At 46.9% G+C, this 18,055-nt stretch overlaps 1 protein-coding gene across 3 annotated transcripts in view; it reads left to right on the top strand.

Annotated features, from left to right (window-relative positions):
- ZBTB7A (zinc finger and BTB domain containing 7A) overlaps positions 1–14,332 on the top strand; it is a 269,361-nt gene extending 255,029 nt beyond the window's left edge. For all 3 annotated transcript variants that reach the window (XM_069649394.1, XM_069649395.1, XM_069649396.1), the window contains one exon: positions 9,032–14,332. In XM_069649394.1, coding sequence (XP_069505495.1) covers positions 9,032–9,491 — 460 coding nt within the window. In that variant the 3' untranslated portion in view covers positions 9,492–14,332. The remainder of the gene's footprint in view (positions 1–9,031) is intronic.
- Positions 14,333–18,055: the final 3,723 nt, after the last annotated feature.

Raw genomic sequence — 18,055 nt, forward strand, 5'->3', positions numbered from 1 at the left:
TGAGCAAGAGTTGTATTGATTTCCCGAAAAAATTGCTCCATGCCCTGGCTAGACAGATGGGTGCCGTCGTCGAGAAAAAGGTCTGGGTTGCCTAGTGTAATGGCTGGGTGTTTTATGAAACCCAGTCCTCTAGTCATACAAAATCTCTCTATAGTCCTGTTCAGTTTTCTTCTGGATATGTCTATAGATTTGTAGCAGTTGGCCCCTAGCCATTTCTTTCTTGGTAAGATGGCTGAGAAATATATTTCGGTACCCCTCCAGTTGTGCGAAATGCCTGCTAGGGAGGAGCACATTTCATCGCATAGGGTGCGTCTGGCTGTGTTGACTAGGTCATTGCCCCTTAGATGTATGATCAGGAATTCTGGTGGGACCCTGTATGCCACCAGTTCCGCTAATGTTTCGTGGACGTCCGCCCAGCGTAGGCCTCTGTATCCCCACCATGACGTAATGGTGTTTCTGAAAGGTGGCCCATCTTTAGTCTCTTCTGCCCATCTGCCTGTCCTGAAAACGAATGAGTGGCCAACTATCCATGCTGATCGGAGTGTGGTCCTCAATTCGCCTGTTGTTTCTGTGGTGGTGGGAGGGAGGGAAAAGCAAGACAATATTATTAGGGCGGATGGCTATATCGGTTGCGGTCTGATATATCTTTTATAACAGTCTGACTTCCATCCCCCTATGTTTTTTAGTAGTTGCGGTGCTAAACCTCCTTGCCATGCAGCGGTGGCGGCACCTATCCTGAAGGAATGAGTGCCGAAATGTTTGGGATCCCACCCTGCTCTGCTGATTGCTTTCATCAGCACTCCTTTAAATCGGTAGCGGCTTAAGGCCGATGCATCCTTGTGGATTAAACCCCCCCCCCCCACTTTAGGTCGTTGTGTGTAATAGAGGTTGGTGATGCACACTGGGCAGTTTGTTGCCTCGTCGATGCAACAAATATTGATGGTTCTTTTTGCACCCCTTCTCGACTGCTGCATTTCTATATTAACACTCTCCTGTCTCACCCTGATTTCCATGACGCCCAGGCCGTTTGTGGCCTTGGTGCTGGAAGCGATGAGTTCTCCTACCCGGAAAGCCCCGAAGGAGGCTAGGAAAAAGGCTGTTTTAAATAACATTATCTCGTAAGGGTGCCAACATATGACTTCCAAATGGCTTGCTATCTGTACCAGTTTGGTGAAATCAAAGGGTCGGTGGGTGTCCACTTGCGGCCACTCCAATCTGCCTCATCCCTTCATTGCATAAGAAATGAGTGTGTTCTGAGTGGGGTCTGAATCGCCCCGAATTTTCATAAGGTATGAGATTGCCACCAGGTGTCTTTTAGCACAATCCCTTTTGAAACTTTGTTCCCGGGCCCATTTTAAGAATACTTCTGTATCTTTAATTGTTATTAGTTCTACGTGGTTTAAACCTGTGGCTTTGAATACTGCTTGCAAACACTTACTGTACTGTGTTGCTGTGGTGCTTGCCACCGCCCTCTCTGCCATCTCTGTTAGGAAGCCTGTGAGGTTGTTGGCACCCGTTGTTGTTGTGCCTGGTTTTCGCTGGGCATCCAGGCCTGGGCTCTATGGCGCTGGCGTTGATGCCAATGTGTTGCTGGCACCCCTTTTAGAGGTGCCTGCTTTGTATTGGTCATCCCGGCCTGCACTCTCTGGTGCTGGCGTTGATGCCAATGTGATGTTGGCACCCGTTTTAGAGGTGCCTGGTTTTCGTTGGGCATCCCGGCCTGTGCTCTCTGGCGTTGGCGCCTTATTCTTGTCTTCCCATTATTGCCCAGCATTCTGCAGGTATTGGCGTCATCTGTTCTTGGGCGTGCGGCGCTAGCTCTCGGAATCTTGTCCACTGGAAGCGAGATAAGGCATCAGCAATGTTATTATCTGCCCCTGAAATGTGCTTCGCTTTGAGTACAACGTTTACTTGTAGTGTGACTGTTGTAATGGCTCGTAATACTTTTAGAACTAAAGGGCATTTCGTAGACGTTCTGTTTATGGAGCCCACTACAGCCATGTTGTCGCACCAAATCAAAAGTTCCGTATTCGCTAGTCGCCTGAGCCAGATGTGTAATGTTAGCCAGATGGAGAATATTTCTAGTAAGGTGATGTTTCTTGTCCACCCTGCTGTTTGCCATGAATTGGGCCAGTGTCCTGCCACCCATTCGGAGTCTAGTATGGCTCCAAACCCCTTGCTCCCAGCTGCGTCAGTGTATAGGACCCTGTTTGACCGGGTATTTAAAGGCGTTCGCCAAAGTAAAGACCCGTTGAAATCTCTGAGGAATTTTCCCCATGTTTCCAGGTCCTGTTTCACCTCTCTGTCTAGCCGGATATGCAAGTGTGGTTTGGTGAGTGATTTGATTTTGAACTCCAGGCTTCTGGAAAATATCCTCCCTTGAGGTATTATTTTGGATGCGAAATTGAGGCTGCCTGCTAAGTCCCCTTTTTTGCCTGCTAAGTCTCCTTTACAGTCCCCTTTTCTCTCTTTATCAGGTTTTGGATTTTAGCCAGGAGTTCTGATACTTTTGTTTCGGGGATTCTGCAGAGCCCCTTTGCCAAGTCTATTTCGATGCCCAGAAAGGTTATGTTTGTGTCTGGTTTGGTGTTTTTTTCCCCCGCTAGGGGAATCCCCCATTGAGTGGCCATGTGCTCCAGTTTTGCTAAAGCCTGGCCGCATTCCTCGGAGTTTGGTGGCCCTATGACCATGAAATCGTCTAGGTAATGCACTATTTTTGTCCCTGGTCTCTGCTTTAGGAAAGCCCAATGAAAAAAGGAACTGAATTGCTCAAATAGTGCACAGGATACTGCGCACCCCATGGGAAGGCATCTATCTACATAGAATTTGTTGTTAAAAGTAAAACCTAGCCACTGTTGTGACTCTGGGTGGACGGGCAAGAGTCTGAAAGCAGATTCGATGTCCAGTTTAGCCATCAAGGCGTTTCTGCCGCACTCTTGTATGAGCCTTACCGCTTCTTGGAAATGCGTGTAAGTTACAGCGGATTCTGTGTGTGGGATGCCATTGTTTAGGGACTGGCCTTTTGGGTAGGAAAGGTGATGGATTAGTCTCATTTTTCCGGGTTCTTTTTTGGGACCAGGCCTAGTGGAGATATTAAATAGTCCTTGGGAGGCATGGCGTCCCAGGGACCTGCTACCCTGCCCAGTTGCAGTTCTTTCTTGATTTTGGTTTCTATTATATGGGGGTTGTCCCTGGCTGACTTTAGGTTCATCGGGATGTTTTGTGACCCAGTGCCCTTAAATGGGATAAAAAAAACCTTTGGTGAAACCCTGCGATATTATCCTGCTGGTTTCTGTGTCTGGGTAGCTGGTTAGAGCGTCCCTAAAATTGCCCGGGTTGATGGGCGTTCGCCCTGGTTCTAAAATTGGGGTATCATTCTTTCTTGGCTGGTAGTCTGGTGCAATTGCTTGTTGCATGGTCACTGTTGCAGTTTGTGCAGGCGTGTTTGTACCAGCATTCTTTGCCCCATGTACACTGGTTTTTCCCAAAATGTTTGCATGGGATGTTGGATTTGACAGCCTGCTGTTTGTTCTGTCTGTGGGCATTATTTTTAGCCGCCCCAGACTGGTTCCTCCGAAAGGGCTGTTCCCCCTTTTTGGATCTATCGTTGTCATGGGATTTGCTTACTTGCGAATGTTTGCTATTTTTGGAAGAAGAATGCATGGCATCTTCTTCCTGGGGAGGTTCGGCATTGAGGGTGTATAAATCGTTCTGGACTTCATCCCACTCAATGGCCGGTCTTTCTGACATGCTCCTCCTAAATCTGATATCGTATGCAAGCCATGTCTTCCCCTTCTGTGTTACTTTTACTTCCCTTATCTTATCAACGTATGCCCAGATCTTCCTACCATCCATGGGAAATTTTTCTTCATATATTGTTGCTAGTATGGCAAAGGCCTGTAACCAGTTGTCCCCGTTTTGTTCGACCTGGGCGTTCCTGGCAATGGCTTTCTCTTCTATTTTTTTGGGATCTCTAAAAGCGTCTTTCCCTTTGCGCTGTGCTTCTATTAGGGAAAAGATTTCTATAAACTCTTTGGCCCATATGGCTTCTTTGATTGTGGTATCAATGTTCCATGCCAGGCATCTTTTGTATCTATTTAATATCTCTGTTTGGAAAGATTTCATTTTTTGTTCTACTTGCGCATTACAGATTGATATAATGTCAGTTGTATTGCTGCCGGGTGTCCCTGTCGCGCCTGTGTTGTCTGCGCCTGGCGTTGTCCATGCTTTTAGGGCACCTGTTGGATCAGTTTCTGGAGTTGTGGAGGCTGTTGCATTTATAGCTGTGGCCGATATTGGCAACTGCTGTACTTGTTGTGGCGGAGTTGCTATAGGTAGTGTTACGGGTGGATTGACAACCATTATAGTAGGTTCTATTGTGATGGGGGGGGTTGCGGCCCCAGGTACCCTTGCGGGCGGCGTCTGTTTCCCCCTTATTTCTACCATTACTTGCTGTAATTCTGCTATATTCTGGCATAATTGTGACAATTATTTGGTACCTTTTCTGGTGTCTTCGGATATTTTTCTCTTTTTCAATGGTGCAGGAACCTCCTCATGGCTGGGTGAGCTGGTAATTCCTTCCCTGGGTAGGACGTACATGTTTTCTCTAACCCATGCCCATCCGTAGTGCTCTGCCGCTTCAATGGCTGCTAGCAATTGTGGTGATTTGGGCTTCTGCGCCGGTGTTGGGGGTGCCCGTGTTTTCCGTTTGGGCCCCATTTTTTTTTATGCCTGCTATAGGAAAAAGAAAAAGGGTTTTATCACAGAGTTAAACCGTTGTTATCGGCGAGTTCTTTGCGCCTGTTCTATTTGTTGCCCGTGCTGGGTAACTGTTGACTGGTGCCTTCTTGCCCGGGTTTCAGAAAATTGGGCAGCCCCCAGGCTTGATTTACTGGATTTAAATAATTGGTTTTGCTGTGAGATCGCCCTGCAATATTACAGAAATTATTTTAAATCTGCAGTCTTTGGGCCCGCCGAGCTTGGAAATGTGTTCGCCAGCTCTGCGTGGCTGTCAAGCAAAGACGAGCTCCCAAGCTGGTTTGTGACTCTGCCAAGTTTAAAATTGGCTTGTGTTATCCTGCCCCGTCTGCCTTATAACGCAGGGGTTCTGGTCCACTGTAATACAATGTATCTCTTCTGCTGTTCGGGTGGCGCTTCTCCTTCGTTCGCACTGGTTTTGTGGATGATTCCGCAGCACGCGTCTTTGTTTGCTGTGGATTGGACACGCTCGCTGCTCGCTTTTCGATCTATGCCGAAAATGTTGAAGCCGACAGCGTCCGCGCTGGCTGTTCGGTTGCCGTTTCTTCCTTCGTTAAAACTGCATTGCAATTGGTTTGAACAGTACAATGTTCAGGAAGGAAAAAGACACTGCGATGTACAGCGAACTTTAAGAATTGCTAAAGAAGCAAGAAGATTTGGAAGACACTCAGTAAACAGTGAACCTCCTGTTTGCTTGGGTCCCCGTTCAGGGTCCACAAACAGATTGTGTTTACTCTGAGCATGCTGCTCTCATTTATAGGACCCAGGGAGGCCCTGGGTCTTTGTTGTTTATGTGGTGGGGGCCACTGTTGTCGCAGCCACCGGCCGGATAGCCGACTGTCTGACCCCCTGGTGGGGGCAGATCTTTGAACCTGGGCCCTGCCTGATGGTTGTTTCCTTATGGCGCTTAGCACCTTGCTGTTTGGAGGAAGGGTGCGATGACTGTTCGCACCTTACCCTTCCGTGGCTTTTGTGCTGCCGAGACTGCGTGTCTCCGTAGCTGGGGGGGAGAGGAGCAGGCGCGGGGGGTTGGGACTGCCCCTCTCCCAGCTGCCGATGGTAACAGCAGTTGCCCTGCCTCGCTTGTGGGATGCCCATGCAGCTTTGCCCATAAGTGGGAGGGACGAGGTTGGTGAGGGTTAGCGTTTTGGAGCACGCCAACCGGAAAACAACCCACCACGAACGAAATCAGTGTCCCACCCAGGGCTCCTGGCCGTGAAATGCGCTGACCTTTTTCTACGATTTTGACGCATTGTACATCACCGCCCAATCGCACTGCAACGCACACAGGATTTGCGTCACAATGATATGCACCCATTTTACATACAAACCCCAAACAGACCCCGCAGTGCATCCTGAGGGCCGTCCCTGTCCCTGCAACCCTGCACTAAGCAGACGCTCTGCGCCTTTCAATGTACGCCAGGGCGAGGAAAGAGCCTGCGACCGTCCCACGAGGCGGCCAGGGCCAACTAGACTTGAAATTACTAACCTCTGCATCCACCTGGCATCGGTCATTACTCAAGCGAGGAGGAGGCGGCACTGATCGCGCATGAGGCTGACCTGCGACGGTCCACACCGAATGTGCCGACCATGTCAACTCATTTTTTTTTAAAAGCTCTTTTCGGGCCATTCCCTTGCCTGCACCCTGCACAGCCAAAGGCCACGAACCACGGAGGAAGCGCTGACCGCCCTAGAGGCGGACAGTGACGGATGGCACCAAATGTGCCGACCACGTCGACTGCAATCTTACTGTAAAACTCAAGGCGGGGGGATCCAAGAGATGTCAGGGACGTCATTTCACCAGAATGCCAGGGGTAGCAGAAGTAACATCACATGACCCTTGACCTCTGATGACATCATGGGAAGTGATGTCATTTGACACCACCCCGAAGTGACATCACGGGAAGCGATGGAACACAGCATTTCACACCTTCACAAAACAGGAATTGGCATCACATAGCATTGTTCCTAAGTACACTACGAAAAATATGGTTACGATATCATTGTAATGTGATATACATTGCATACAAGAGTGGTTCACCATATGTATCGTTAATATCAGTGTGTATAGGTCCATATTACCAAATTACTGTGAATACAAGCAGACGTCCAAGGCCAAATTATAATGATTTGTTAATATATAGCGCTTAAGCGTTTTATATAGAAAAAATATATATACAATATCACCCAACCTGTGTTGGTACTCATTTATCAACCTCAGAAGAAAGAAAGGCTGAATTGGCCTTGCTGGGATTCAAACCTGCAACCTGCAGATCATTCACACATCGCAGCAGCGAGCGCTCAACCCACTGAGCTATTTTACCAGCTATAGTTATCCTACCAGCTATAGTAAAATGAGCAATTACATGTATGAACGTTCTCAAAGTCTGAAAGCAAATTACACTCTGTAGTGGACAACATTTAGTTTAGTTTAGTTTATTTATTTATAGGGCACGCTTAACTCGGAGGTATCTGGGGGTTTTTGCTTGAACATTTAACTGGTAAGTGAGATTTAACAGCAGGCCAGTTCATCTGCAGGTGTCGTGCAAAATGTTACACTTGTGGAACCCCCTGTTTTTTTTTAGAGGCCTGGACAAAAAAGCCATCCTCTCCAGAAACTAAGTGCCATGGCACTTGCCAAAGCCCAGGAACTTCAATTAAAAAACAAACAAAAAAAACGTTTTTTTCTTTCTTTTTCTTTTAGGGGGAGCAGGGGAAGCCACAGGGGTAGCAAGGGAGAGCTCAGGGGTCTCAAGTGCGACCCCTGGCGACCCCCAAATGACGTCGCTGGAATCCGATCCCACTCTTAGAAACCAATTTCTGGTATTAAGCGCGTTATAAAAGAGAAATTATAATTATTTGACTAAAATCATCTTCAGTTCGGCTGAAGTAGGATAATATTGGTAAAACCGACATAATTAAAAAAATATATATTAATGTAGATGCTGTAAAGGGCCTGAGAGCAGTACCACTCGGTCACCCCTGCATTTTGGGTTGGATGGAGAGCCTGACTGTCCTATTAGAAACTCAGACCTCTGAAAGCAAGGTTGCGGCTATCAATCTGGCTCTTCAATGGTTTAGCGAATGGCCCAGCACAGGCAAAGGGTGCTAGAGGGTCACAGTGCGTCACCCCTCTGGTCCCCGGCATCTTGCTCGTCTCCACTCCCCTGATCGGATTCGAACTTGTGTTCGCTGCATTGTCTTGCTTCCGAGACAATTGCGTTGCGCCTGACCTATTCCCCGCACCCTCCTCACAGATGTTGATGTATGTTTCCTACTGATATTTATTTTTATTTTGTTTTTCTCAAGACTGCACACAAGTGTCTATCCCTCCAATCCAGAAGATGACGTTTCTGTGTGTTTTTAGGGCTCAAAAACTATCGTCGAGATAAACTTTTTTTTAAATGATGTTGAGGTTGAATAATGGAACATGTACGTTACTTAATTGAAAAATCGGGAAGTTAAAAAACAGTGTCCATGAATACATTTGAAAACAGTGTGAATATTCTGAAATTGTGTTCTATTAACGATCAGGATTACCCTCAAGAGTTGTATTTACATCCTGACAAAATTCGCAGCGGGGATGGGGTCTGGTGAACACTCACATAACCCCTCACCCCCCTACCAAACCCTCCCTCTGTCACTATCTGACATTGACATTGACATTGACTATCTGACATTGACAGGTAAATACTACAATCATGCTTCCCTCCTTTCCAAACCAACCACTCTCTCACCATAACAGATAAAATGTATGGGAAACAACTAACACCTTCACTACAAGAGCCATTCCATAAAACTCCCAACAGGCCTCGAGGACTTCCAGGCGACCTAGTCCAGGGCTTTGCTTTGCTTCCCACAGGACCCACAGTTCAAAGTCAACCCTCATTAAACAGTGCCCTTAGTTCCTCTGCCTGACCACACCTGAGCAAAAGATATAATCCATAATACTTTAGGGTGTCAGAAATTTAGGAAGGCTGCTGCACTCCAGGGTAATCTGTGAGGTGGTGCAAATCCGGTAGCCTTCATGGGTTGCTGGCACATAATAGACCCTCCCAACGACCCATCTTACATAAACCTGGCCTTTCAAAAGTTACTAATATACTGGCTGTTGAGGTCCATATTGATTCAAAATGGGGCAGGTGTGATAAGGCCAGATGTAGTTTTGCAGCTGAGATAGGTAATTCTGTGATTTTTTCAATGATGTAGTTGTGTTATGGGTAAAATGAAAAACCTGGTTCTAAGATGCGTTCTCCATTTTGTTTCTCCTCAGGCAAGACAAGCTGAAAGTGCACATGCGAAAGCACACCGGGGAGAAGCCTTACCTCTGTCAGCAGTGCGGGGCTGCCTTCGCTCACAACTACGACCTGAAGAATCACATGCGCGTGCACACGGGCCTGCGCCCCTACCAGTGCGAGAGCTGTCTGAAGACTTTTGTCCGTTCTGACCACTTGCACAGGCACCTTAAGAAGGACGGCTGCAACGGGATTCCATCCCGGCGGGGGCGCAAGCCCCGAGTGAGAGACGTCAGCGGCCTGGCGCTCTGCGTCCCTCCCGTCATCCCTAGCGGCAGCTGCCTGGCTACCCCGGCCCAGACAGTGCGGCCGGAAAACCAGGACATCCGAGAAATCGGACAAGAAATGCACTTTGAGAATAGCTCCAGAAATGAAACGCAGGGCGGAGTGAATGTAGAAGGGGGCGTAGCTGGGGAAAACCCCTTGAGACTCTCCTAAAAACCAAAAAGAAAAAATATATATATATAAAGATATCTATATATATATATATATACACACAAAATGAGGTGTCACAAAACCTAATTAGCACTTACCTCAGACGTATCTTTATTACGATAATGTCTTGTCTGTCTCTCTCCAACCTCATGAAGAATCTCGACTGTTCTAATCATATTGACGGAGAGAGGGTGCTCGTATGGAGGTCTATGAGATTTTGGGACAGAAGTCAGATGGGTACTTAATACGAGTAAAGAAATGGCTGGTGGCTGGTCTTGCTCATATCAATGGACGCCCTACTGCAAAATAGACTAGATTTTATTTTAGCTGGAGACGAAACAAATTCCTTCCCATTTTACTTGAAACAGTAAAGCTCGCGTCAGTTGAGGACAAGAGACGTTGGCTCAGCGCAGCGGCGCACTCCTAGGGCAGCCTTAGGAAACCAGTTGGGCTGGCATGCAGATGATGACGGGTTCTTGTCTGAGAAGGAGACCCCAGTATATCGGGGTATATGCTGTTTTTTACTTGCAGGCTTATTTGGTGTGATTTCTAGGCACCTTTGGGGGCCGCAAATGTGGGGATTTCCTGCAGCGCTGGTTTTGGGATCTGTGGAATGTCTGTAGGAAGAAACCGAAACCTACAAGCATTTTCCATGGGCTGTTTTCGTCCATCACAGTCTATGCAGGAGAATTCACATAACTCTTTCTGCAGATGATCTATTAACATGCAGGTGGCGTGAATTAATCCCAAAGGCCAGATTCTGGATTGAGATCTCTATTCAGTGCCAGAGCAGGGTTCCATCATCTCTGTTTCAGGACTATGGATCCAGAGGTTGAGCCGCAATGGATTTGCTTATCATGAGATTGATGCTGAAGACATTCCTCATTTAGGGCTCTATCCCTCAGTGCTCATCCTTATCCCACCCTTGTGGTCACAGATGGGCGTTACTTGGATGGGTGGATAAATGGGTGGATAAGAGCATTTTATAAAGGGCACTTGCTCCCTCTATCAAAGGCAGATAAAGGGTCTTTTGCTCTTCTTTCATCTCTTGCCTAGGCTGCTATGATTTACCGGGGAGGCATCAACATGTATCCAGTCCTCTTTATGGGCATATCGAAGGAGGTCTTGTTTTGTCCTGGGTGATTTGGGAGAGTAATCTGGTTTAGGGTGCCTTGTTGAGGACCCTTATGGACTAGCATATGTGGTTACGTGACAGTGATTGCTTGTCATGGCTCTTGTCCCAGTCTTCCATTTGACAAGCCAAGTCATTTTGTGAGTTGTAGCCTTGATTAACTTAACAACCTTGCAGAAGAAAATCCAGAAATGAAGTAGTGGGCCATGTAGTCAAACTCTTAGGAAATCCAGCAGATTTTGTGTTGGCCTCTCTGATAGGCTACGTGGGTAGGATGTGGCGTAAGGTGGACGGCAGCCTCCCGATTTCCCGTTTCCCAAGACTCTGGTTCGCATCTACCGACGATACGAGATCCAGCATCTAAGTGACAACTCTTTTGGTGCCTGTTCTCTCCTGGAAGCACAGGGAGTTATTTCTACCCCGAGTGTGACACCATGCATTGTGTCTTCCATTTTGCACACCTTCATGAAGGCTAGATTGACGTTCTTCAAATACCACAGATGGGTGACAAGTGTGTCCCAAAGGTCGATCCATTCTACCAGCATGCTGTCCCGTTTCCTGCACAACCCTCTCACTCAGATTGGGCTCCAATTATCATAAGGCCTGCAAACTGGTACTCCATCTGCGCGTTTCTCTTGCCTAAATCAAATCCTTTCTATCTATACCCAATATCTTCTAGTGGCAGCCAATTGAAGCCAGCCACTGCTTTTAAACTAATCGTTCAGTGCACTATAGATGTTGCAGTCCATACCCAAAATAAAAAGCAATGTGCTCTCACCCCTTGCTTTGGAAGTTCCACAATCGAGATCTGGGAACTGAAATATGGACTCTGAAAGGTCACTGGTGCAAGAGAGGTGTGAGAATCTGCGGGACGGATTAGCCGCCATATCCGCGCTGAAAGACAGCGGTTGTAGCGCACCTGTTCTTGATTTAAATGCTCTTATCCACTTTTTATCCAATCCATTCATCCCACACCACTGAGAGCAGGCCAGGCATCAGGCATACGACTGGCACATGATCTTGCCCTGAAAAATCTGTTTTGGGATTTCCTGAAGGATAGCGCCCCGGTCCCGCTCTGTGCGAAACCGGTTTCCAGGCTGGCATTGCGGAGGTGATCGTTTTGAAAGCCTGCTTATGCGCACAGGTGCACTTATTTGCTCATAAGTTTCTTTACAAATGCTTTGATGGACCTGGCCCATTGAATAACAAGCAGGAGTTGGGCAGAGTCAGTCAACTGACCTTTGACTGACTGCCACAGTCTGCTGTCCTTTCAGTCGCTGGCCAGTTGGATACTACAGAATTGTTTATAGGGCAGCATGGCCCTGCTTTTATAAAAATAAATATAAATATATATATATATTCATATATATATATATATAGACTATAACAATCAGAATTGATTGGAAGTGAGCCATAGAAACGGGAGTGGATTTCACTCTCAGGACCTGGTTACTTGAGTACTTTGAGGGAGCGGGGGAGCATGAGGGACGACTGAGGATCAGATGAAATTTGTTATAGGGGCTAGGGAGGAGGTCAGGGAGGCATTTTTTGATGCCTGGTGCAGTAAAAGCAATAAAAAGCTATTGAGTCTTAGCACTTGGGATAGGATCAAGTAGACGCTTTCACTTTATCTTAATCCTGCATTTAAAGGGTGTTTACAAGTGAACTTTAACAGATATATTTAATTATAAATTAAACCAACAAATGGCTAGATATAAGGTATGGTAAGAAAAGCAAAGTGAAAAGGGGTTTATTTTTCTACTCTGTGGTCTGGGGGATGGGATGTGGAATAGTTGTTGCTGGCCAGGGTGGGAGGGGTTGGGGGCAAAACGGGGTTGAGGCCTGTGCTAATTAGATTATGTGACTTTTATCTGACCCCTCACAGTGGATTGCACTTCTAATGGAGGCTTGAAATTTTAGGCAGGAATTGTGGGTTCTATTGTGTTTTATTTTTCCTCCTTTTTTATTGTATTTTTTTTAAAAAATGTCTTACAGCCAGTGCTCTCAAAGAGGGATCCCAAGACGCACACCCCTCATCTCCCCTCCCCCTTCCATGCCGTTAGTTCGCCCCTTGCTCGTGGAGAGCCGGGCGAGTCTGTACTGCAAGCCCTTCTTATTTGGCAGGGAAAGCAGGCTCAGGAGTCGCGCAGACCCATACATGGCAGCCGGGTGCAGAGTGGGATGTCCTACATGTACCACAATTGTTTGGTATCTTTGTAATCGGCAGTAACCAAAGTCAACAACTGGACTCCATATGTTGGTGCAAACTCCAGCTGATGTGCAGATGTGGTGTGCCTATGTCCCTTATGGGCGGTTAGGGCGAGAAAAAAGCCTACTGGGAAGACCCAGTAGGCTTGCACTTGAACTTCCAGCTAAAGTGATCGAAACCCACTTTCCTTGAGTACATACAAATGAAAGTAATGAACTCTAGCGAAGGTAACCAGACTAGTCCAGGTTCCAATGGGCTGGATAAAAGAAAATGTGACCCCGTTCTACAAGGCAGTTGTGGTCACAGGTTTGTAGTGTGCGTTGGCTTGTATTGGCCTGCTTGACTGCTGGATGTAGCCGGAATGGGTAATCCAATGCCCGCCTGAGGTTTGCTGGAGTACTAGCCTGGACAAAGCTGTCCCGGCTCATGCTCAAAGATATTTATGTATTTATTAAAAAGCACCAGAGCCTTGAACCTAAATAAGGGGGCATGCTCAGAACCTGTGAGACACATCTGACCAATCCGAACATTAACACAGATTGAGTCATTTTAGGAAAAGGAAACATCTAAATCATTCTAGACAGGAACTCACTGCAAATGTTGTGTGGACGGCACATTTCTGAGAAAAACACGTATATACTGTTTCTTCTGCCATTATCCCTCCAAGGTTCCTTAATGTGTTAGTGGTATGGATGGTATTCCATGCACTGAGAGTTAATTGGTCAACATTAGCCTGTCTAGACACTTTATGGGCTATTTTGATGCTAATGCGCGGGTTCTCCATTGAGATACGATGTGGCCTCCTGTGGAGATGTGGAACAGGCTGGGGGAAGGCACTGGAGCTGCGTGTGCAATTTCCACTGCCATAGCATCTTTTGCCATACACACTTTTGAGGAGGCAATAATGGGCAAGGGATCTGAGACACAGCTCTAGCCCTGCCAAAAAAATGGGCAGCCACACGGATCTAGAGCCACAGACCATGAACTAGGCAACTGTACAGTCAAAATCTGTCTGAAGGCCGTAAAGGCGCTTGCAGGCAAACCCAGTGGGAGATGCATGTAAGTACACAGCATACAAGCTCCGAGAAACTTCACTCACAGATGGAAACCCGTACAGAACAAGAAAGGCACACTCCGAAGACAGAAAGACATGTGCTGGGAACCCCATTCACAAATAGAGAACCGCATGCAGGGGCAATCCCCCATTACCCATGCAGACCCCTACATGCGCACACTTTCGTGCAGTCACACACGTTTGCCTTCACAACTATACAGACTAGCAGGCCTTAGAGTTGTACTCCTAATCAATCACACAACTATACGCCCACTAAAACATTGCCACACACACAACATATGCACATGCAGATCCCGTCCTCAAACAGCATCTCTCGCTCTCTCTCTCTCTTTCTCTCTCTCTCTCTCTCTCTCTCTCTCTCTCTCTCTCTCTCTCTCTTTCTTTCTCTCTCTCTCTCTCTCTCTCTCTCTCTCTCTCTCACACACACACACATCGTACCAGATGTTACCACCCATAAAGGACTAAAAAAAAAAAACCTCGTCTCACACCCACTTTTTAATTGTCCCACGCTTGCAAAACGTCCATGCACACTGGCAAGCCCACGTGCACATTCATGCATGCAAGTGCACACGCAGGCATACAAGTCTATCTTGCAGAGTCCTGTTTTCTATCAAACCGATCCCATTTCATTGCGGGCCGTCACACTAGAGATTCAGTGCTTCGAGCCCTTTTCAGTCACCCCTGGGAAATGGCTCGGTTGCCGCATCATGCGACTACTCTTAGGCATCCATTCGATGACTGTGCAATGCCATTGTGAGGTCTTGAACGCTGCGAGCGACCCTGCATTATGTGTTTGTACTCTACTGGAGTGTGGGGAGTCTGTGTGGCTCACAATAACTGCAGCTCAATTTGTTGGGCTTTAACCCTAATTCCCGGCTGCCGCTTCCACCTGGCTTTTAATGGGAGCCCTCCTGCTGAGCACTGGCTGATAGCTACATATGCAAAATCTAGTGTGTACTTGTACATAGACAGTCACTTGAGGTTCCTAATGTAATCGGATGCTGTGGTATCCCTCATTGCCCTTCCTCTCCACTCTCCTCTGATCTTGTCCACCATTTATTTAGTTATTGCCAACTCATCTCAAGGATAACAAAACATAACACAGATACAGGCATCAACCACCCAAAGCCATGATCGCGAAGCGGTTCACTTCGACAAGCACCAGGGAAAGGACCCTTTACCAAGTAAGCATTGTTTTCACTGGGTAAATCCTAAGAACCCAGGTTCAGGATGGGCAGTCCTAAAAAAGAATCTGGTTATCCAACATGTTCAGGCTGTACCCCAACCTAACTGGCCATTCAGCACCACTGGCATGTTGGAATCTCTGCCTAAACCAGTGATCTACTACTGTGGTGCGCCCCAACCTTTGAAAATCGACTGCCATCTAAAGATGAGTGGCATAGCTTTCTAGACATCTGTGTCTGTTTTCCCCCAAATGTCCATACTCTGTATCTAAGAAATCGTAGCCAAATTGATGTGGTACCTGCTTTGCACCCTGCATCTAAGAGCTGAACCCTCTGCGGTAGAGCTTCTGGTTGTAATCCTATTTCCAAGTATCTGGCTTCTTCCTTATCGTTTATTGTATGCATTGAACAAGCCAGAGGAGTTTGGCCAGAGTATTGTCTCCTTTGGGATACCACAGCTTCCTTCTGATAAACTGCTTTTTTCCTTTATTTGGGATCTGGGGAACAGGTATGTGTGTGTGTGCGCATGTGTGTGTGGGGGAGGGGAAGCTTTCCAGCAGCAAGAATCTCTTGGAATCGGTGCAGGCAACACTTTAGCACAAGTCCTGGGCATTTGCACTAAACTTGAACTTCCACCCCACGATTCATGCCACAGGGGGTGGTTCTTCGCATCTCCAAGCCCAGTCTGCCTTAGCCTGTCTGACAGGTCTAACCTTCTAGCCACCACCAACACCACCAGTTCATCGGGAGAAGTGTACACTGTATGGACGTGTTGACCATAAATATTGTCCTTGCATAGAATTTTATTTTTGATGTTCATTTTAATGAAATTCAGGTTGTGTTAAAGTGTTGCCGGGGACACTGCTGAGCTGTTGACTTTTTCTGATGGTGCCTCGGTCGAACAGAGTTCATTGGTAGTGTTTGTCTATTTCATGTTCTTGGTACACAATGGAGAAATGCCTCTGTCCTCCGTCTTTTCATGAGTGATTCTGTTTCATGTTTGCTGTCTGTGTATATACCCTGTGTGACTTGTTCAGGTTTCACTCCACGCTTCTCTCTGGATGTCTAAACGCACACATCCCTTAAATGGAATCCTCTACCCCTCCAACGTTTCATATTGACTTGCTTGGCTTATCTTCATGGCTTTATCAGCGCACCTTGATCCTAATAGAGCGATACGTCTGAGCGTGGATTGGGTTCCCAAGCTCTCTGAAGTTGGGTTGGTGGTGGTGGGGATGGCGTAATCCAGAGCTAAATTATTTAGACATTGAAAATGTAGATCTCGAAGTCTGATGAGGTTACCAGGACACTTTAGAAGGTAGATCATGGTTGTTGGCAAAGCCCTCCTGCTGGGAACCATAGCATGGTCTGATGGCCATATCTAAGGTGTTTAGGGCAGACAAGGACCATTTGTCTTCCACACCACAGTTCATCTTCCCATGCTTCCTCGACTGCAATCTAAGGTTCGCAGAGGAGTTTGGGTCTCTCGTCTCTGAAAAGGGTTGGTCTACTATGATTCTGCTTTTTATGCTGCCTCGTGCAGAAATATAGAAAGTGAACAACTGTACCCTTTAGGCAGAGGAACATCTCTAACTGGAGAGCTTCACTCTTCTGTTGTCTGGAATGTCTTTTGGTAATTTGAACCCTCCTTTCAGAGCCTTGCTAACCCCATATTGCATCTATTCATTCTTGTGTCCAGTGACATCTACAGCCAATGCCAAAGTTTGTCGACCCTTTGTCCTCGCTGGAGGGGTCTCCAAAGATCTCCTTTAAAGCACTTGTAGTGTGCTCTGAGGTGGAATAAAGCATTCCTCTTTAACCCTGGGTTTGTGGTTGACAAGTGTTCAGAGGACACAACTAAATCTTCAAGCGGAGCAGTCCTATTCTCCTAGCCCTATTTTCCTCTAGGCTCTGAACCTGTCTGAAAATCGGGCAGAGGAAATCCGAGACCTCTCCCACTGGCATCCGTGAGACCATTCTGGTCTTCTCATTAACAATAGCCTCTAGAGAAAGCTTTATAAGGAGAGCAAGTGTATATTATTTTTATTATGCTTATCATGAAATATGGCTACGATTGTTGAAAGATAGTTTGGTGGTAGTGTGCTACCGGCAGAGTGATTCTTGGACCTGATTTTGCAGTCTGACTGTAGTCTGCTAAAACCCAAAAGGAAAGCTTGTTATCTGTTAGCCAGGTGCGACATTTACTCCAATGATGGCCAACGCACCCCTAAACACAAAGGTTGCTAACAATAAGCTTTGCCTATGCAGTGATCACTGGGAGTACTGTGTTTGCTGTTGAGAGAGATTCGTAGCATGGAGAGACGCACTACTGACTGTGGTGGGCCTATAGATGTAGCACCTCAGTTGCACTGTTGGGGTGCAGGCCGGCCTCCTTGCACCACTGCCGAGCTGCTCTTGAGATGCAGTCTCTTAGACACTGGGGGCTCGTCCTCTTTTGCACTACTTTGGTCCTCTTTTAACTAACTTGTGGCAGCCCTTTCTCTTGCACGGGGGCGTGTTGGGATGAGGTTCAAGCGATGTAGGTTTTCGGAGAGAGTGGATTGGACCAATAGAGGACTGTGTCTGAACGTGCTACATAATTGTGTATTGTAGTGTGTTTCAGGAGAGATTTCCTCCAGTAAAGATTCTATTTTAAAATGAGATTTTAGACACTGAGGGAAATGGAGCTCTCTTTTGTTGAGCCAAGTACTTCAGACTTCTAGATGAAGGTCAGGAAACGGTGCGGCCCAAAAAGCACATGGTCACTGCATTACTGAGAGCTCACCTCGTCCTGCGGGCGCAAGAGCCCAACCTCATCCAAGAAAGCGTGACAGCCCAAAGAATTCAGGGCCGTGGAATGTAAACCACCTTCCTTACTTCCGACCCCCAAAGAAACCTAATGGAAAAGCTCTTTTATTTATTTATTTATTATAAATGTGGCGGTATGTGTATTCCTTTCAAACCTAT

Source organism: Ambystoma mexicanum, chromosome 1p (assembly GCF_040938575.1).
Source record: "Ambystoma mexicanum isolate Mex_15411 chromosome 1p, UKY_AmexF1_1, whole genome shotgun sequence".
Lineage (NCBI taxonomy): Eukaryota > Metazoa > Chordata > Amphibia > Caudata > Ambystomatidae > Ambystoma > Ambystoma mexicanum.